Raw genomic sequence first — 22,167 nt, 5'->3', positions numbered from 1 at the left:
TTGGGATGAAAATAAGGTGCATTTCAAACTGTTCTGAGACCAGTGCAGACAGACAGCACACTGGCGGTTAAGTCATTCACTAAATAGGGAGCAAGGGAGCATCCTATCACTCAATGCATTTAAGTGCATTAAATCCAAACTTCCTGCTTAAAGTTAACCCCTTAATTTGGACCACTTAACATGTTTGGCAGACATGGAACAATAGTAATCAGTTCATAGATTAAGAATTTATAATATATTGTTTATATTTAAGTCTGGTATTATAAAAAATTTCAAAATGTAGTCTCACCATCCACAGATGTGGACATCAATCTTTAGGAAACTATTTGGTCAAAAGTTTTTGTTTATTCTTTTTTTTTTTTTTTCATGGTTCTTAGGGGCAACTAGTTACAAATCAAACTGCACACAGCAGTCATGCAGGGGTCTCAGGAGGTTAATTCTGGTGGAAATAAAATCTTTCATCACACAAGTGGGCACAAGTGCATGAGAAGTAAGCAGGGCCGTTTCAAGATATTTGGGGGCCCTAGGCAAAAGAGTGAAGTGAGGTCCCAAGTCCTCCCTCAGGAAAAATTTTAAAATTCAGATGGGATTTCTTGTATTCTGGTGCATTTTAAGAGTCATGAATTACTCTGTAGTACGCTACACAAAGTGGCCACTAGAGTGTAGTAAAGGACACAGTGTCTTCAATGAGGCATTGTTGATGGGAATGACACAATTTGATTAATGTTTATTTTTGACAACAAGGTAAAAAAAAGTATAATTATTCATATTATTATTATCATTCTTAAGAACTGTCTTCTCTTTATGCAGAGCAGTGTTTTAATCTTGAGCTAAACAATTTATGTTGAATTAAAAGAAAGGTATTAAAATGGTGTATAACAGAAACTATTTTGACAACTTTGTACAACAAGGATTTTTTTGTAAAACCATCCAAAATTAAGAGGTTTAGCAACGCTTGCAGACTTTAGCTCGCACAAAAGCAGTGACCAAATCTTCCATGTTCAATGACCTCCTTATGTTGCACTCTATTGATATAAGTGCCAGTCCTCTCAGTCTTTCTTGGCTCATGGATGATCTGAGGTAGGACTTTATCAGTTTCAAAGCTGAAAAGCTTCGCTCTCCAGAAGCTACAGTGACAGGAAGTGTCAGAAGGAGACGTAGTGCTATGCTGAGATTGCTGTACAAATCCAGCATGTCCTCACTGTAAATGTAATTCAGCATGTCTTGTGGGCATGTAGAGACATGATCAGGAAAGGTATGGATGGCTGATCTGACCTCCAAAACTAAATCCTCTGCCTCAATGTCATGAAGCATCTTCTCTAAGGTTTTGCATTTCACTTGCAGTTTATTCTGCAATAAACTGCAAGTGAAAACTGCAATTTATTTATGTCTACTAAAGGGAGAAAGAATTCCCTTCTGAATGCCTCTTCTGGACTGTGTAGAGTTTCTTCTGCTGCTGAGTCACAGTCAAAATGCTTTGGTGTTCTTTTCTGTCTCTTTGCAGGAAGTATTTTTTCAATCTTCAGTTCCTCTGCAATGTCCATTGCATCTGATTGACAGCAAGACAACCCACTTTCTCTAAACTGCATAAGATAACCTCTCACACCTTCTGTTTCTCTTCTGAGTGTTTCCAGAGAAACATTTGGACTCTGCAGAAGTTTACTCATGTGGTTTATCTGGTACAAAATATTGTACCAGATAATGGTGCATAAAAGGAAACGCCATGTGTTCATTTCACTGTGCAAACTTTTGGCAGTGGACAATGTTTCAGCATCCCTCTTTTCAAGACAGTGCTTCCAAAACCTCAGGTAGGTGGTAACGCAACACTTTAACACTGTCTATTCGAGCTTCCCACCTGGTTGTTGACAACATTTTTAAAGTCAACTGCGTGACATGTTGCTTGAGAACAGCCCACCGTTGCACTGAAGAGCTGAACAGATTGTAGAGTCGTTGGAGCAAACCAAAAAAGGACATAGACATAACAGATGACTTTGCTGCATCTGAAACAACAAGATTTAGTGTGTGACTGCTGCAGGGCACACAGAGCTTTGCTGTTCATTTGCAAAATTCTGGCCTGCACACCTTGTTTGTGGCCCATCATATTGCTACCATTGTCATATGATTGGCCGCGACAGTCAGAAATGTTGAGCCCATGTTGCTGAAGGAAGCCTACTAGAGTCTCTGTTAGCCCTCTTCCGGTTGTGTCCTTAACATCAAAAAAGCCAACAAAATGCTCCGATATAGCTGCTCCAACAGATGTTTCACAGTTTACTATTCTAAGCACCAATGACAGCTGTTCCTTGTGTGACAGGTCTGGTGTGCAGTCCATTATGACAGAGTAGTACTTGGCCAGTTTAACTCTTCGCATTATTTCCTCAATGATTTTCTCTCCTACCAAATTTATAATCTCATTTTGAATAGTTGGACTTAGATAGTGTACTTTCATCTCTTTGTTTTTAATTCTTTTCAAATGTTCATTGAGCACAGAATCAAACTGACCCATGAGTTCAACCAGTGACAGAAAATTCCCATTGCGATCATCAAATGGTACATTAGATGTACCCCTGAGGGCTTGGTTTTGTTCAGCCAGGTGACAGATAATGGCTATGACTCTGTGTATAACTGCTTTCTGGTGTTCAATTTCAAGTTGCATGAGATTTTGGTAGGTTTGGTCGATGGCAGTTTGAGTTAGCAAACTTTTTTGTAGATCATGCCACTTTTTCACTGACTCTGTGTGTGCTTTTGTGTATTCATGTTCTTTAAGGTGATGTGCGAGGTTCTTCCATGCACAATAACCATGGGTGCTTAGAGCGTTGTCTCTTTTACTAAACAGTAAACAGGAAAAACAAAATACAGCATCAGTGCTCACAGAATACAGAAGCCATGACCTCTGGATTTTTTTCGTTATCTTAAAGTTGTCTTTTGTGAACCTTCTCGGTGGAACTTCAGCGTTTTTAGGAAAATCAAAGTCCACAATTTGAACTGGTCCATTTCTAACAATTTGACAACGAGTTTCATCATATATTACGTCTGGCCACAACCCAGGATCAACACTGAGGGTTGCAGTAAGTGCAGCCTCTTCAGATTCAGGAGCAGTAGAGGTATCTTTTGCTGGAGAAGTAGAGGAGCTTTCTTCGGCTGGAGTGGTGGAGGTGGAGGTAGTAAGAAGTAGTGGGGCGCAGTCAGTCTCAAACTGAGATGATGATTGACTGCTCCTGGCTGGGTCTCGAGCGTTGACATCTGAAGTTCCATCACAGCCTAAAAGAAATAGTTAAATACAGATTTTTAATAGTAATAATAATAATTTATTATTATTACTGTGTTATTATTATTATTATACTAATTTTAATATAAGTAATTAAAAATATTATTTTAGATGTAACACATACCTTCAGCTTGTGAAGAGGTGGCATTATCAATTGGCACAGACAGAAATTTAAGCAAAGCACCTAATAAAGCAAAAAAAAAAAAAAAAACATTTGGTGAATTTTATTGTTATTCTCATAGCATATCATGAAAGTGAAGTGTGGAGGATTCGATATTTACTTTACAGGAAAAGAACTTCACATCCCAGACAGTAACGTCATACGCAAAACTACCTGTTGCGTACGGTACAAAGTGTTGAGATGTGTTGATGGAGAAGAATAGAAGCACAAACGCGAAGGAAAAAGGGCATTTTTCTCCAGATGGAATAGAAACATCACCAACGGAAATTGATAGCCTGTGTACACCTAAAATGTAACCGGACTTGATGGATTATTTTGTTTCTGCATGGGAGTCATAGGACCAGCTAATTTTGTTTGGAATTGACAATGTTTTTACCGTGACCGCAGCCGCGGGCAGACAGCCGTCAAGAGTAAGTGACAACACTTCTCTAGCTTTTGCCTTTATACATGGCAAAAAATATCATGCAATCGTAATCTGGGCTCGTGCATCAAGAGGATTTAGCTCAAAGGAAGTTTTCAAACGCTGTAGCTACAACAGTGAAGGGGCGAGAAGTTGTCTAGTGTGTATTTTATGCTTAAATTCTGCAAACAGAACAAAGTTGTGTATAGTTTTTCACCCTCTAACAACGCTCACATCTACCGTTGTGTTTGGTCACTGATGTCAAGGTTTGTTCGCAGAGATGTGAAAAACACGTCAGACAGTTGTATTTGGAGATAATAATGGTTTACTTACCGCTGTGTCTTTGGCGTTTTTCCTCTTCTTCTTTCTTTCTCTGTCTTTTGGAAAATCCTGAAGGGTATGAGCGCTTCATCATGATAACATTTTAAATTTAAATGCCCGCGTAGTAGTGATGTGTCGTTCATGAACGATTCGTTCATTTTGAACGAATCTTTAATATGACTCGGGACTACCGAGTTGTCTCAGAGAGTGATTCGTTCATTTTGTGTTGACCGCGCATGCGCGCAACATCGCATAAGGTACATGAAGTCATAAATGATTAGTTCATCTTTCGCGAGTTTTCGGGTTCGGCCGGGTCCGAGTCTTTCGTTCTTCCTGTCAGTCCCATAGAAACTATGCTGCTGTCAGTACCGGAAAGAGAAATTATTAGTTCGTCTGGTTCGGTTTCGGCCGGGTCCGAGTCTTTCGTTCTTCCTGTCAGTCCCATAGAGACTATGCTGTCAGTACCGGAAAGAGAAATGATTAGTTCGTCTCTTCGGTTTCGAGTCGTTCGTTCTTCAAGTCAGACTCACAAACCCATAGCACTATGCAGAGACAGAAATGATTAGTTCATCTTTCGAGTCTGAGTCCTTCGTTCTTTTGTCACGTGACAGCTGGTATCTCGCATCAAATAAAACATTAGATTCGTATTATTGACTGCGTCTGAATGTACATTGTTTTATATGTTGGGAATTAACATACAATTATCAAAATATATGTACAATAAACATCATCTGAAAAATAAAAAGGTCCATCTTATTATTGTCCCTGTCCATCTCTTTTTTTATTGTTAATATGTTTTTAGTTTTTATTATTATTATTGTTATTAGAGATATATATATATATATATATATATATATATATATATATATATATATATATATATATATATATATATAAAACGTGTGTATATATATATATATACACATACATACACACACACACACACACACACACACACACACACACATACACAATGTGTGTTTGGTTCAAACAAGAGTTTAGCCAATGGTTGAGATGAATTGCAACTGTCACTCAAGGCTGTCACCAAGGGGATAGTGACCCTTTCACACCCATCCCCCATTGTTTTGCGCAAGGTGAGGAGCAGAGAAGAGACAGATCAGGACAATGTTGAGCTCTAGAAAAGGAGTGATGTTTGGACTCATTTTGTTGCAACTTCGGCCACTGAGGCAAAATGCAACATCTGCAAGAAAAAATTTTCTACTAAAGGAGGAAGCACTTCAAATTTGAGAAGACACTTGAAAAGCTCACATCCAACTGTGCTGTTAGCACAAGTTAGAACAGAGATTGAAGATGGTGGCCCTGCAGCAGCTGGAGCTGTGTCCACCACCAGCACCTCTTCTGCTGGATATTCAACTTCTTTGGCTGGCACCTCATCTGCAGAATCCAGTATACCAGCAGCACCTACCACCATCCAAGGAGCAGTTAGGTCAAGGAGGCCACAGCAGCAAACATCTATGAGTAGTTTCATAATGTGTCCAATGGATCCGTTAAAACAGAGCAAACTAGATGAGGCTCTGGTCAAAATGATTGCTTGTGACTTTCAGCCCTTTTCTATAGTGGAGGATAAGGGCTTTAAGGAATACTCACATCTTCTGGACCCATCATACAGCCTACCTAGCAGAAAAACTCTAACAAAAACTGTAATGCCTAGGCTGTTTGAGAAGTTAAGAGCTGACATCATGGACACAATCAAGAGAGCATCTGCTGTATGTCTTACAACAGACTGCTGGACCTCTGTGACCACCACAAGTTACATGGCTGTGACTTGCCATTTCATAGAGGACTTTCAGATGACCTCTTTTCTCCTGGACTGCTTTGTCTTGACAGACAGACACACTGCTGCTCACCTGGCAAGTGAGTTGACCAGGGTTACAAATGAATGGGGTGTGGTTGACAAAATTGTAGCCTGTGTCACAGACAATGCCAGCAACATTGTTTCAGCCCTGAAAGACCACCTCCACTGGGATCACGTACCTTGTTTTGCACATTTATTGAACCTCATTGTGAGAGCTGCACCGAAAGAGGTCCAAGCAATATTGCAAAAGGTCAAGACAACTGTTGAGTTCTTCCATAGAAGCACAGTTGCTTCAGATAAGCTGAAGGCCACGCAAAAACAGATGGGTCAAGAGCAGCTGCGCTTAAAACAGGATGTGGCCACAAGGTGGAATTCAACATTTTATATGTTAAAAAGATTTATTGAAATCAAAGAGCCAATCATCTCCACCCTGGCTCTCACTAATGCATCTCTGCCAACCTTGTCAGCCTGATGAATGGGAAATCTGCAGAGAAATCGTGGATATTATTCATCCATTTGAGGAGGTCACTACAGAAGTGAGAGCAGAAAAGTAAGTATTTTTTAAATTTAAATTTTTGATTATCATTCATATAAAAAAACACATTTTAAACTCTATATTTCTTAATCATGCATGTATTTCTATGTGTAATATTGATTTTGGCTTTGTTATATGTACAGTATGTAAACAATTGTAAATTTTTTTGTAGGTTTGTGACTGCCTCCAAAATAATTTTGATGACCAGAGGTCTTCGGAGGATTGTTGCCCGGAATCAAAGGAATCCATCCAGATTTGAAGCTGTTAAAAAACTAGTGGACACCCTAATGTCAGAAATGACTAAAAGGTTTGGCAGAGTGGAGCTCATTGAGAAGCTTGCTGATGCAACTTGCTTGGATCCAAGGTTCAAAAAGCAAGCCTTTGTCAACCACCAGGCAGCAGAATAGACTGTGAAGAGGGTTACAACAGCTGCAGCAGCTATTAACCCAACTCAGAGTGAAGAGGAGAATCCTCCAGATTCTGGTGTGACTTCCAGTGCAGGGGCCATGTTTTGGGAAGACTTTGATGAGAGGGTAGCAAGCTTGAGGCCTTCTGCTACCTCTTCAACTACATCAGATGCTATGGTTGAGATGCGGGCCTACCTTATGGAACCACTCTTACCCCGTACATCAGACCCTCTGGCATGGTGGAGGAGATGTTCACCTGTTTATAAAAGCCTTTCTGAGGTCATGAAGGCTAGACTTTGCATTGTGGCCACATCTGTACCATCTGAAATAGTATTTTCTAAGACTGGGCAGATTATCTCAGACAGAAGAAACAGGCTCAGCCCAGCCAAGGTCCGGGAGCTTGTTTTTTGAATGCAAACATGCCTTAAAGCAGGCCCTAAATATATAGCCACAGTGTGTTTTAAAATTATTTCTTTTTTATTTATTTGAAAAGCCTGGCTTGTTGTGCAATATTGTGTTAGGCTTTATATTGTGATTTAAGTTATATGGTTATGCTCTGTGGCTTTATAGTGTCCTTTTCATTCTTATTTATTTTTTATTTATTTTTATTTAATTCCTTTTGGATAGTTATCCAATTTTTTTAAAGCATTGTTGGCAAAAAATAAACAAACAATAAACATCCAGTCAATATAGTGTGTACAGTGTTGTAATAAGCTATGTTACAAAGGTGTAGGTTTCATAGGTTTATTAAATAACTGCATATTTAAGTTATATACTGTGACTTTTCACAAAACAACTCGTAGACTTTTTAGGTGATTTTTATGGACTAAAAAACATAGTGAATGGAAAAATGCATGAATACTACATTCTACATTACTACATTCAATGTTATAGAAAAGAATCTTCATGACAGAAATTCACAAATACATATGAAAAAAGATACAATTTGAGACCAGAAACGTAACATGTAACTGTAAAAGTAAAAATCAAATAAAAAACTAACTACAACATGTTTGTAAGAATGATGTGAATTATGAACTAGGTTAAGTATTTAATAGGGCTGTCACGTGACAAAAGAACGAAGGACTCAGACTCGAAAGATGAACTAATCATTTCTGTCTCTGCATAGTGCTGTGCTATGGGTTTGTGAGTCTGACTTGAAGAACGAACGACTCGAACCGAAGAGACGAACTAATCATTTCTCTTCCGGTACTGACAGCATAGTCTCTATGGGACTGACAGGACGAACGAAAGACTCGGACCCGGCCGAACCCAAACCCGAAGACTTCGAGAGTCGAGACTTGAACTAATCATTTATCTTTCCGGATCCGGACCGGTATGCTGCATGTGCATGCAGTCAGTGAGTGCATTGGCTGCTGTGTCACACCACACGGCCCACACACAGACACTGACGAGTCGACATCGACAACTAAGTATTTTTAACGCTTTGAAGTTCGAACCCGATGACACAAGAGGCGGAGAAAAAGGAGGTGAGGTGAACTAACTGCAATAGCTTAAACTTAAGACCCAATTAATAAATTAACATTTCGGTTTCTTATAAATTGGCTTTGGCTGCATTACCCTATAGTTTATTTTTATTTATTTATTTCAAATTGAATCAACATTTTCGTAAGTAGACTACTTGATGTTTTGGGCTATTTAACATGACATTTAATTATATTCTGCTGAAATGAACGAAATGACTCGAAAAAAGATTCGTTCATTTTGCTGAACGAGACTCAAAGATCCGAGTCAGTAAAATGATCAAACTTCCCACTACTACCGCGTAGCGCTGAGTGTGGGAACGACAGTTTCTCTTCCACTGACTGCTAGTGGGGGACTTGATGGGGGGTGCGCGACGGTGGATGTCACTTCAACATTACAGTGATTAGGGCACTCATAGTGTTTGTCGTTGCATAGGGGGAATTCCTCTAGTTTGGGGGGCCCCTCTCATTCACGGAGCACAGTACTGAGTGATAGCGCTGTCTTACTGTGGTGGTTTGTTTACAGTGGTTGATACTGTTTGACGAGGGCAGATACACAACCTAAACGACCGTGTGGCCATCGGGGGCCCCCTTCAGCTGGGGGCCCTAGGCAACTGCCTACCTTGCCTACCCCATTGCGACGGCTCTGGAAGTAAGAAGGGTGAAACCTTGGCAATGACGTTGAGTGTGACACAGTTGACCAGGTCATGCATGACAGCAGGTGTTCTGACATCTTCCCATCATGCCTCGTAAGTATGTGACGGATAACATAGTGTCAGCTGTACTGCAGTAGAACATTTCAGTATCTCACAGACGTTCTGTATTTGACTCACAAGCTTCTAAATGCTGGATCCATGATGCATCGCTGCCTGTACCAGATGCCATGTTCTGCAGCTGTCACTAGCCCATTTCCCAGGAAACTGAGAATATTGAGTGATGCAAATCATTTACTGGTAGAGCAAAACCAATGGTATACACACAATTGCATATTAGGGCTGTCAATTTAACACACTAATTTATTAATTATATGACAAAATAACACATTTAAAATAAATTATAGATTTAATCATGCCACCTGACATTAAGTCCATAATAAATCATTTTTGTACCAGCTTACAGAGAGCAGACAGTTCACACAGGACACATTCTTGCGTTAAAAACAGCTAGACACAGCGCAACAGAATGGAACAGCACATAGAGTAAGAGGTCTTGAGACTTGTTGTTCAAAGTTTAAATACTGTAAATTTGGCATGCCGTCTTAAAAGTATGCATTTAGCTGAATTTTATTAATTTAACTTTTAAATTTGTACAAATTAAAATTGTAATTGATTTGACTGAAAATAAATAAAACAAAAATATTTAGAGGGGGAGGAAACCTATTATTAATAGATAAATATAATCTTTTGCATTATAGTGTATTTCTGCAGCTTTTCCATGTCTCCAAATTTGAGGAAGGGAATTATTTTATTTTGTTAAAATAGGCAAATTTCTTTGCCAAGTGTGTTAGAAACCATAGCAGAACCATCACTGTTTGCTTAATTTCACAATAAGCAAACAAATTTTCAATTGAATGTTATTTTTGGCTCAATGTGGTCACCATTAGACAGTGAAGGTTGAAAACAGGATGACAGAAAGTGAAGAAACTCCATAAAATGGGTTAGAAGTTAGTGTTGCGCTAACGAATAGTTACTTTAGGCTCCTGAAATACACAAAACGTCTAGATGGTAATAATGGACTTCTGCTAATTTTCATGTAGCCTGTTGCAATCAAAGCAGAGGTATTGACAATAGACTACTATCAGAGTATCACCGTCATAAATAACACAGCACAAATTAAAGCATACCTTTTTCCGAACATGTTAAAGAGACGTTTGTAGATAAATGGATCTTTGGGATGTTTAAGTGACATCAGAATTGTCTACACAAACAGGCCAGGGAATGTGATTAGTTTCTGTGGTTTCTTATTAAGAACATTAATGAGATGAAATATGTACCTTTGTAGCCTAAGGGAAATAAACCATGGTCATGACAAAATGCAAGCTGTTAAGCCTGTGGATGGGGCCATATTTCTCTGCTCTTTAAAACAAGAATAAAGACTCATTGTAATGAAAATTTTCCATTGAAGATCAATAATGTGTCTCACTATGCTGTATCTATCTACTTTTAATTCAATAAAAAATAATGCCTGCTGTTGAGTAAAAAAAACAAAGTGTGATTATTAACCCTGATTATATATGATTATATCATCATTGTTTGTGTGCATGCAAGTAAATGCAATATCACCAAACATAAAGTGATAACACAGTATTACTGTTACGATTTTCTGTTGTATGCCCTGTGTTTAGCATCCGTGATCTGTTTTCCCCTGGAGTACACTTCCCATGATTCCTTGTCCTAATCGCTACCAGCTGTTCCCCATTGTTTTCACCAGTCTTCTGTTACCTCATTTATCCTCATGTATATAATGTCCTGTCTGTTGTTAATATTTCTCCCCTGTTCATGCTCCGGTTCCTGTCCTGTTTGTTTACTTTTGTTTTACTTCCTGGTTTACTATCTTGCTCTGTTTCTGCGTATAGCCTGCAATGTATTCTATCTTATTGTTATTAAAGAATCTGCGTTTAGATCCTGCTCATGTGACCTCCTTCATTACAATGGTTACTTAATATGCGCATGCAGTTTTTTGAGGTCTAATTCAACTCTAAAATATATTAGTCCCATAATAATAAATAATAATGTACTGTAAATAATGAATTATGGGTTGATATAAAAGTGTTTGACTCTTACCATTGCAGAAATAAGTTGTGAATAAAGCTGTCAGATTTCGTTGCTTTAATAACAGTTGTTGTATGTCCAAGCAGAAAACTATGAATAATTAATTTGACATGTAAATAAAAATATAATTTAAACATAAAACAAATTGGTCTATCTTTTATATAATCGTATATTAAATATAAATTAATTTCTTGTCTCTTGGAGGTTCAGGTATATGATCATATTTCTGATTCATGAACATGTCAAAAATACAGACAATATGCAGCAATGTGATAAACACAACAAACAACAGGAAAAACACAATATATGTAGCCCATTCCGTGATCTCCTGAAGGACTTGCATGATCGCGCTGATTTTTGGGTTGCTCACATATCTTTACTTATATCAGGATGTTTATCAAATATTAATGTCCCATAAGTCTCCCGTAATTCTTGGTATCCGGACATTATTTTGAAGGGTTTTGGATGACAGATGATAGCCTTCTCCCATTCACACTATTCTAAGAAAAAACAACTATGTTACTGGGTCAATGACCTACCTGCCTAATTTTGCCAGATTTCTTGAATAAGAATTAGACTGTGGTTTATAAACACCTGGAGTGTTTATTATGGATTTTAGATTTAGTTTTCATTTATATTTGTTTTAAAATATTAATTAAATCATAAATGTATTCAAAATTAAAATGAATTTGAAAACTTCACTGTTTCTTAAATGCTTATTTTTGTAAATTTGTCTATATTCCAGCTCTCCACACTCTGGGTAATCTCTCAACCAACTAAATGAGGTGTTTATTCTTTTCAAACAGTATTGAATGAGGAAAAATTCATATTTGTCTACAGAGCTAATTTCAAGCATTTGAGCATAAGCCTTTAGATCAAAATGTTTAAATAAATGATCACGAACTAATTCAGTCAAGTGTGTCCAAACTTTTAATAGGTAGTGTATTAAAACAGCTTTCTGAATGGTTTACAAGGTAAGATAAAATAATAATATTGTATACTGTTTATGTAGTAACAGAATACATTTTAATAAGTGCATGTGGCACATAAATGAAGTTGTTAAAACTTCTGTGTTCAGGTTCATTTTTGAATAATGGACAAGAGTTTGATGGCAAACAGATCAGTACATAAGATTTGTCAAAAATATTCAGATCTTGGACCTAGAAGAATTTCTGTGTGCAGTGTTTGATGTTGCAGATCACGCCACTCTTGGGCCGCAGAGTTCCTGTGTCTTTAATGTCGAACGACTGTCCAGGAACCAGACTGAACTCGAATCTCTGAAGCAGTTTGCCAAGCACAACTTTTGCCTCCATCTGAATGAAGAAACACAATAGAGTGACAATGGTGTCAGGACATCATCTGATAGTGGGAATTTACACTTGGTCACTTCATACATTTTTACTGATGAGATTGCTATTTGATGTGTAAATGCCCTCCAAGATCGAGATGGATGTAATGAGAAATATACAAGGCACAACTCGGCCAAGTGTAAATGCTTCTGGTTGTTCAGGCCACATGCAAACTCTCAAACATAGAGAAACAAAACTGTCTGTGAAATCAGCTCAGGTATTACCATCATCACGGAAATGAACTATATTTGCATATAATGCGATATAGTAGATCAGGTTTATATCTGTTTTGTGGAGACACATTTATGTGGCCACATGTAAATATGATCGATCAAGATGCATGGAGTGACTAAGTGTACACTGATGAGTCAAAACATTATGAACAACTAATATGCTGTTGGTCCTCTGGGTGCTGCCAAAACACCACCGACCCGCTGAGCATGGACTCTACAAGACCCCTGAAGGTGTCCTCTAGTATCTGGCACAAATACATTAGCATCAGATCCTTCAAGTCCTGTAAGTTGCGAGGTGGAGCAACCGTGGATCGGACTTGTTGGTCCAAAACATCCCACAGATGCTCAATCGGATTGAGATCTGGGGAATATGGAGGCCAGGGCAACACCTTGAACTCTTCATTGTGTTCCTCAAACATTCCCAAACAATGTGTGTAGTGTGGCAGGGTGCATTATCCTGCTAAAATAGGCCACTGCCATCAGGGAATACCATTGGCATGAAGAGCTGTACCTGGTCTGCAACGATGTTTAGGTAGGTGGCACCTGTAAAATTGATGTCCACATGAATGGCCGGACCCAGCAGAACATTGCCCAGAGGCACACACGTACATGGCTGTCCACATGATATAAAGGAAAATGGGACTCATCGGACCAGGCGACCATTTTCCACTGCTCCAAGGTCCAGCCAATTGTAGGCGCTTTCGACTATGGACACTCTGACTGGTCTTCAGCTACAAAGCCTCATATGCAGCAGGGTGCGATATGCTGTGTGTTGACGCATTCCTGTCTTAACCATCATTAAAATTGTCTGTGATTTGTGCCACATTAGACTTTCTGTCGTTTAGACCAGACGGGATAGCCTTTGTTGCCCTTGTGCATTGATGAGCCTTGGGCGCCCAACACCCTGTCGCTGGTCTGTGGTTTGTCCCCTACTCGGACAACTGTTGGTAGATACTCACCTCTGGAGCACCCATCAAGTTTTGCTGTTTCAGAGATGCTCTGACCCAGTCATCTGGCCTTAACAATATGGCCTTTGTCAAAGTTGCTCAGGTCTTTACTCCTGCCCATTTCTCCTGCATTCAACACATTGACTACAAGAACCGATTATTCACTTACCATCTAATCTACCCAGACCATGACAAGTGGCCCTGTTAGGAGATGATCAACGTTATTCACTTCACCTGTGAGTGGTCATAATGTTTTGTGTCATCGTTGTAAGTAGGCCCTGACATTTTTGAATTCTGTCAAGTAGCAAAGGAGGTGCAAATGTGAATGTTTCATCACCTGTGAGAAGGCCTGTCCTAGACAGGATCGTGGTCCAAGTGCAAATGGATAGTAGCAGTAATAAGGCCTGTTGTACAAGAACAGAACTGAAATAAGCATATTTGCTTCTGTAATGTTGATAACATACAGTAGTAACTGGTAAAACATGTTTAGAGTAGTAGATGTGCAAAAAACAATGAATTTTCAAAGTCGATGTGTTGTCTGAATGACTAGTTTTAAATAAGTCCAATATATTAGGCTGGTTTAAGATCATGTGCAACAGACACCAATCAGACAAGTTTCTTAGCGATATATGGTTAAGTGCAGTCCTTCAATGGGGTAACTGATAGATGTTCAACAAATATATAGGCTAAATAGCTCTAACCTTTTATTGAACAAAACATATCAAAGTCTAATGTGAACATTCCTCACAGCAGATGATTTGATTCATGACAGTAAATGTCAAATAAAAGTGAATTTGTTTCAAACATAAAGCTCTAGTCGATTAGTTAGATTGTTACAGCCATTAGTTAACCTTCCTGACCCATTTCTCATTAAGAGGGCAAAATGGAACTGTTGGTGGTAATTACTTTGGGGCATTCACATGAAATCTCTCTGGATCAAACTTGAGTGGATCTTTGAAAAATGTATCCATTCTTGAGGAGACATAAGTACTGAGCTGTACGGAAAGAGTTGGCAGTGGTTAAAATTCTTAATGTACTTATCAGGGTAGGGCAAATTTCTGAATTGAAGAACCGACACTTTTAATTCATGAGTTGGAATTTAAATTGGGTTGGCCATTCCCCTCAGGATGTTGAAGTATGTCATTTCTGACCACTAGCACCACCGAAAGGAATAAACAATGTTATTAAAACAGCTTGCTGAACAGGCCCCTCGTCTGCAGTTATTCAAACAGCCATTGGTTGAGTTACTTTGTTGTAAGCAGATCACTCAATACAAACACAGGAATCTTTATAGCGCCACATTGTTTACAGTTTAGAGAAAATTAACCTATGAATGGCATACTTATAGTTCTCAACATTTTAACCCCATAACATTTGACGGCTCCTGTTTCACTCTCTGTTCAAGCTGATGAGCCAAACAAGCTATGGTATGTACGTTTCACATGTTTATGGCACCATCTAGTGGTTATTTGTGATAAAAGTGGTTTCAATGTTTATATCTATCTATTTAAAATGGTGGTGAACTTGCGTGAAAAGAGACTAATGCTGGGATAAATTACAGCATATTTTAATAGAGTAAAAGTAACAGAAATGATTATATTGTAACTGATATTTTAAAAGTAGTATTTGCTGAATATAAGCAACCTGATCTTGGTTAAAAATGTGTATATTACTTTATTAAAAACCCCATTTGAAATCCATGTATCAAATATGCTACAACAGGCTTTTGAGGTATATCTCTCAATAACCATAAAATTCCATTCATGTCACCCACAAAAAAATCAAAGAGCTTTGAAAATTCTATTATATAAAATATATCTTATAAAATGTACTGTGGAAGTGTGAAGTGATATTTCTCTGTATTTTCGTACATGCAGCCTGCTCTGTCATTATAAAGATCTCATTATTTTGCATTACAAGCTATTATGATGTCATCTTACTGTGGCAGGGTAATTGGTAACTCCACCTCCCTTTCCTGATGATTAATCAGTCGGGCAGCATTGTCTGATCTTCCAATGGCTTATTAGCATTGGGGAAAGAGTATATATAAGCTATGTCTTGTTTGGAAGGCTGCATCCTCCGGAGGTTGCATTTGTCGGCTGCATACGTCATCGAGGCTGTCTCGTTTAAGAAAAGCGATTAGGACTCTTTGAATGCAGCCTTCAAATGGGACCTTCTTTCGTTGGAATTCAGAGGATGCATGAGATATATCCTTCGTGGGCACCAAGTTCCCAAGTTGAAGTACCTCAGTAGATGGTTGCAGAGTGTATATATGTATAATTATATGAATATATAAGTAAAATAAAGTATTAGACTAAAAGTACACCTGTAACATATATTTCCTTTTCTCTTTACGTCATTATAACTCTCCTAAAATGTACCTCATACATTCCCTTCTAAAGGTAATTTGTTCCCTTCTCACTCAAAGCGCCCACACTTGTTAAACAGTGGCGTTCTGTCATAGCAACCATGTTACATTCCGTTTCCATATGTCCTATGAAGATCGTTTAAACGAGGCTTGTTTAAAGGAGGACGCTCGGTATACTGCAGCCTTTAAAAGATGCGTCATACCTAGCACGCAGCCTTCGAAACAAGACACAGCCATAGATTGCGTTCTTCCACCAGGAATTGTCATTGAGTAACCACCCCTTTTTTGGTGTTACACATCATTGTCAGGGAGGTAAGGCTATCAGATATGTGGCTAATGAACGCTTGTGTTTAGTGCGCTGACTAACGTTAGCCTGCTTGTTTGTAGTGGGGTTTGGAGAGCATTTGTTTTCTGGCCATTGGGGGTTTGATCGTTGCCCATCCACAGTTAGGAATATAATTTTGATTTCGCATTAATGAGCTCACCTTCCCCTTACCGGGGTAGGTTTACATATGACAAATGGTATGTTTGATTTCCATCTACAGTGCATGTTTCTGACTTGCTCTGTGTTGATCTGTGTTTGATCCTTCCTCGCATTCTTGGTATGTAGCATTTCTCATATGATTGTTTGTTCTAGAATTCATATTTATTGTAAATATGTATCTTCCTGAGGCCAGCGTTTCTCTGTACGCTTAAGGACTTCTGGCCTTTCAGTTATTGCGGCCTGTGTGTGAACTAAATGCCAGCTTTGTGAACCGCATTGGACTTGTGGGAAGTCACAGTGTCCTGTTTGGCTCAAGGAGCTAAGTTGCGGTTGCAGCCCATGTGGTTTGAATTAGTATTTTCTTTTAAGTGTTTTCTTCCTATTGGGTGTATGTTTGTAATGCTCATTGAGCAATATTGCATTCTGTATGTTTATTTTTGTTTAATAATAATTTTCTTTATTTGGGCTTATTTCTCTAATCTATTTTCTTTTAATTGTGTGGGAAATTTCTGTATTCATTTGTGTCTGTGTTTTGTGTCTGCTGTCCATTTCTGCATATCGCAGCACCGTTCTGTGGTCCGTTCTGCATAACGTGGTGGCTCATTGTTGCTTCTGGCGGCCCATTCAGCACGTTTTGCGGCCGAAACACCGGCTTGCTCGGTTCTCCCGATGGACATTCCACCCCTCATCAGCCCAAAAGTGTGTCAGCACACCGGGAAAATGCCCGGTATGCCAGATTACCAGTCCAACCCTGCATCAAAGTACATGCCAAACTCTTACAATTGCAGTTGAACATAAAATTATGTCACTGACAATTACAGTTAATACTAGCCATGGTGTTGTGTCAGTAGACCAACTGGCCTACATTCTTTATACTTTACTGAGCCTATATCTAAATAGTAATGAAGAGCACTATCTTTTCCATGCTTATATAAGAGGGTGTCATAGAGGTATAGCTGAAGTACACTTCAGCTGAAGTACATTTAAGAAGTACACAGTTAGTGTGCAAAATAAAGTAAGATATAATTTGTGTTGTCTTTTAAATGTACTGTTAATATACTTCTAATGCTACCAACTTCTTATGAACGGGCTGTCTTCATTTACAGTATATCACTTGGTCTTTGTGTACACTATTTTGGCAACCCACTAAGCCTAGCAGCACATGCTTGCATGAAAATACCAAAACTTCATGGTCATGCCCACTGACTTCATGCATAAGGCGTATTGCATAGCACTGTGGTTAAACGTAGTGGTTTCAAAAAAGAGCTTTACATTTGCTTGGACCATGGCAACGGCATTTTTACTTTGTCAGAGATCTTTGGCATGGCTACTCGTGCCCCTTCTCATATTCCATATACTGTACACAGAGAATGATAATTTAGGGGACTCAGTCCTGCAAATAAATGTGGTTGTCACACCCAAAACATTGCAGTGTGTACATGGCCATGCAGTATTAGGAAAACTCAAATCTCAAAAACTCAAGAAAAAAAGTAAAGCACTGAAGAACGTATGAGGAGAAGAATACTCACAGTAACAGCACAGCCTCTTGGGATTTTCAGACCATTAATAACCATGTCCTCAGGCAGCCAGCGAGATGTTCCTGGAGCCGATGGGTATAGACGCAAAGTCTCCTTCAACACCTGCAACAACATTATGATGATCACCATTCAACACTCTTTATGACTGAACAGGTGGTGGAACAGGATGTCTCTGCCAATGGACCAACCTGAGACAAGTAAGTGAGTTTTCCTATGTCTTCATTTGAAATGTCCCTTTTTGTCCCAAGGACTTCATCCACCTCTGCTTTAGCCCTGGAAATTGAATAGAAATTAAATTGTATTGAACTGAGTCTTGTAATACCAGATAGATGAAAGGGGTCCACGTGTCCCTAAAGTGTTTTACCTTTTATATATCTCGGGGTGTCTCCCTAATTCCATTATTGCAAATGAGAGCTGATTGGCTGTTGTCTCTTGTCCTGCAGAAGAATTCAGCATTGTTTATAACCGCCAGATTTTATGGGGAAAAAAAAACATATTAACTCACCTGCGATTAAGAAAGTAACGAAAATGTCCAACATCAGCTCATGATCTTCTGCATTGTTAGCTTTTTCTTCCTCTGTAGAAAAAATTAAAAGCATTAGATGCTGTACAGCCAGGATGTGCACTTGTAATCCATCTGTGCTATTTTTAAGCACCAACCTTTGCATCACATCTCACTTTTTGCTTTTTGTTATTTTCAAGACCTTGCGCAATGAGCGCTACATTTTAAAGATGGCATGTCAAGTTAAAATTAGTTAATCTTTTGAAGATTATAATCTTATTATAATGCAAGAATGCATTCTGTGTGAACAGCACTTTAGACGTATGAATCTGCTGCAGGTTGAATTATCAGGCAACTGGTATGGCCTTGATTTGCAGAGGTGAATTTGTTATTACCAAGCAATAGCTTTCAGCTAGCTCACAGTAAACTTTCCACTGTCTGTTATGCAGTGAAGACCCACATACCTGCCGTTTTGAGAATTTGGGTAAGAATGTCTTTGGGGACTTCTTCGCCATTTTCCATGGCTGTCCTCCTTTTTTGTATCCATTTCTTGCCTGTTTTACGCAGGAGTTCAGCAGCATCTTTAAATTGTCCCACCATCTTCCAGTTCTTAGGGAAAAGCTGAGGTCCCACAAATACAAATGTTTAACACATTTACCTATATTATTTGAGGAAGGATGACATAAGCATTTTTAGAATCATGAATTTACCGTAAAAAATGGGTCTCTGATATAATACACCATACCCTTTAAACACAGATCTATTGCCTGTTGATAAAAATGTGACTAAATAAACCCAGGAAGTTACGATCAACAGGTGCTTTAACACAGACCTCGTCTACATCAAAGCTGCTTCAATACTGTTGACAGCAAAATTCTCCATCGCCCAGGTGGGGCGATTTAAAGGGAAGAAGGGTGAAACCTTGGCAATGACGTTGAGTGTGACACAGTTGACCAGGTCGTGCATGACAGCAGATGTTTTCTTGTCAGCTTTTTCCTCCAGTTTGTCCATTAGACGTTCTGACATCTCATTAAAAGTTCCCATCATGCCTCGTAAGTATCTGATGGATAAGAGAGCATCAGCTGTACTGCAGTAGAACATTTCAGTATCTCATAGATGTTCTGTATTTGACTCACTGGCTGCTAAAGGCTGGATCCATGATACGTCTCTGTCTGTACCAAGTGTCATGGTCTCTAACAGTCACCAACCCGTTTCTCAAGAACCTGAAGATTGAGTGATGTGACCTATTTACTGGCAGACCAAAACCCATAAACACAGTACACAGAAGCATCTGCAAAACAGTCACTGAATGGAACAATTGTTGTATAACTTTTAACTATTTGAGACCAAATAATTTAAAGTTGTGTAATTATATATTTAAAAAAAAAAATTGTAAACCCGAACAGGCTTTGATAGCACAACAGTGCTAACTGTTGTGGTGAAACCAAACTTTTGTTTCAAAATTTTAAAACAAAATAAGAATCATGCTTTGAATGTTGGTTTTTCATTAAACATTTTAAAGTCTATTTAGCAGAGATGTACAATTTCTATTAAAATGAGTAGGAGAAATACAGCGCAACAGTGCCCATTAATTGTTCCCATAGACTTTTCATAAAATCCTTCATAAAAGAGTTGTAAGCCATGAACCACACCAACACAGACTGAAAAGTGGGTATTGAGCATTTCCTCAAACTCGTCACTTTCTGTAAAACACCTGGGCAAATTTTAACCATTCACTTGAACTTTTATGTTTAAGTTTCATTGTCTTCATAAACAAAAAATGCATTTACAAAACCATGATTTGCTTCTTGCCTTTGCAAGTCTGTGGCAGTTTGTATTTGGGGTAGGGACATTCTCATCGCAGAGAGCATTTGATTGTACAAGCAAACATTTGATTTTCAGGGTCATATTTTTAAACTTTATGAAGGCTTTTTGTTTCTAACATTTCAAAACAAACTGTGTATGAACTGATTCAATAGACATATTTGACATAAACAGATGAGCTGTTTATGTCATATATGCCAATTAATTCAATTCAGTAGTAATAATTCTCAAGACTGAGAATTTATTACCTCTTTAAGAATGAAATCAAATAAACTTGCCAAAATTTTAATAACTAAGACAATAATTGAATAAGAACTACATCACATGTAAGAAAATAAAAAAAAAAACATTAGTTACAATGGCATGTTTTGCCTCCTCTCAAAGCTAACCGATGATGAATACCTTGCAAATGTGTTTTAATGTAGCCTGATGCTATGAAAGCAGAGGCAATGACAATAGACTACTAACTGGGTATCACCTTCAGGGCACCATTTTGGCGCCATAGGCGAGACCCCTACTGGCAACCCCTTTTGCATATGCCTAGAAATGGCCCTGATCACCTTCATGAATAACCCAGAACAAATGAAAGCTTACCTTTTTCCAAATAAGTTAAAGAGACGTTTATAGACAAAGGGATTTTTGGGATACTTTGGTGACATCAGGATTGTCTACAAAAACAGGGCAGAAAATGTGGTTAGTTTGTGCGTTTACGTATTATGAATGTGAATAAGGTTTAATGTTTACCTTTGCTGCCTCAGGGCAATAAACCTGGACCATGACAATATGTAAGCTGTTTAGCCTGTAGACAGGGCCATATTTTTCTGCCCTTTAAAACAAGAATAAAAAACGAATTGTTAAGAATACTTTCTACTAATTTCCCCTTTAGGGAATGGATGTAATGTTATGTATGTTATGTATGTATGTATCTAATTTCAAGTTTTAAAAAAAGATCTTCTGTTAAGTGAAACAAAGTGTGGTTAATAATATAATTATATATGATTATAACATTATTGTTTAAAACAAACATATAGAGTACTATGTTGAAACATTACCTGGGCTTCCATCCAACTATTTTTACGTGCAATTTAATCCTGAATGGAAATGCTTGATAAACTCAAAATTCACTTAAAATAAATAAACATTGTTTTCAAAACAACTTTCTGACTTTGCCCTTTAATTCGTTGATTAAACAAACAGATAGTCCCACCCCCAACTCATGCCATTGGTCCAGTCAATGTTATTCTCTCTTTTGAGAAAACCTTTCATAGCGTCACAGTAAGAAGATTAACCCTTGAATGCCTTACTTTTGGCAGTCTCTGCATAGCTGGGCTAGGAGAAAGTATTTTAACACCAAAAAGTTACAAAAGCACAGATTGAGGTTACAGTGAGGCACTTACAATGAGAGCGAATAGGGCCTATGTTTGGAGGGTTATGAAAGGCAGAAAGCTTATAATTTTATAAAAGCACTTTCTGTTAATTCTTATATGAATTCTTCTGTTAAAACCTGTGTATTATTTAAGCTGTAAAGTTGTTTAAATCATAATTGTTATCATCATTTTAGGGATCACAATGTTATGTTGTCATGGCAATTACGTTATATAATTGGATATAACTTTACACAGAAAAGGTTAGTAACCAATTTTAAAACATTAAATTCATGTTAACACATACTGTTTATGTCTTGTGGCCATCAGCCTATTTTTAAAACATATTTTATTTTAACGTTTACGGCTTGCCCCCAT

At 38.2% G+C, this 22,167-nt stretch overlaps 2 protein-coding genes and 1 long non-coding RNA gene across 3 annotated transcripts; 1 reads left to right on the top strand and 2 right to left on the bottom strand.

Annotated features, from left to right (window-relative positions):
* Positions 1-849: 849 nt before the first annotated feature.
* On the bottom strand, positions 850-4,854 carry LOC127621758 (zinc finger MYM-type protein 1-like). The gene is made up of 3 exons (XM_052095478.1): positions 4,180-4,854; positions 3,390-3,449; positions 850-3,258 (listed from the first exon to the last, which is right to left on the bottom strand). Exons 1-3 carry the CDS (start codon positions 4,259-4,261, stop codon positions 1,829-1,831), a joined length of 1,572 nt encoding a protein of 523 aa, XP_051951438.1. The 5' UTR covers positions 4,262-4,854; the 3' UTR covers positions 850-1,828.
* Positions 3,708-11,603, top strand: LOC127621762 (uncharacterized). Its single transcript, XR_007967897.1, has 3 exons — positions 3,708-3,856; positions 8,936-9,158; positions 9,246-11,603. It is a non-coding gene; the product is annotated as an uncharacterized LOC127621762 (long non-coding RNA).
* Positions 11,604-12,106: 503 nt separating this feature from the next.
* LOC127621761 (cholesterol 24-hydroxylase-like) lies at positions 12,107-21,536 on the bottom strand (the record flags this gene model as incomplete). Its single annotated transcript, XM_052095484.1, has 13 exons — positions 12,107-12,493; positions 14,047-14,113; positions 14,616-14,704; positions 18,091-18,201; positions 18,288-18,372; positions 18,464-18,536; positions 18,605-18,676; positions 19,066-19,222; positions 19,523-19,661; positions 19,738-19,824; positions 21,020-21,093; positions 21,170-21,251; positions 21,478-21,536. Coding segments are annotated over 13 exons (1,248 nt in total), but the record flags the coding sequence as incomplete, so codon positions are not given.
* Between the last annotated feature and the right edge of the window lie 631 nt (positions 21,537-22,167).

This window comes from Xyrauchen texanus, chromosome 28 (genome assembly GCF_025860055.1).
Source record: "Xyrauchen texanus isolate HMW12.3.18 chromosome 28, RBS_HiC_50CHRs, whole genome shotgun sequence".
Lineage (NCBI taxonomy): Eukaryota > Metazoa > Chordata > Actinopteri > Cypriniformes > Catostomidae > Xyrauchen > Xyrauchen texanus.
The sequence above is the reverse complement of the archived record's forward strand: the minus strand, read 5'-3'. Positions and strand labels throughout refer to the sequence as shown.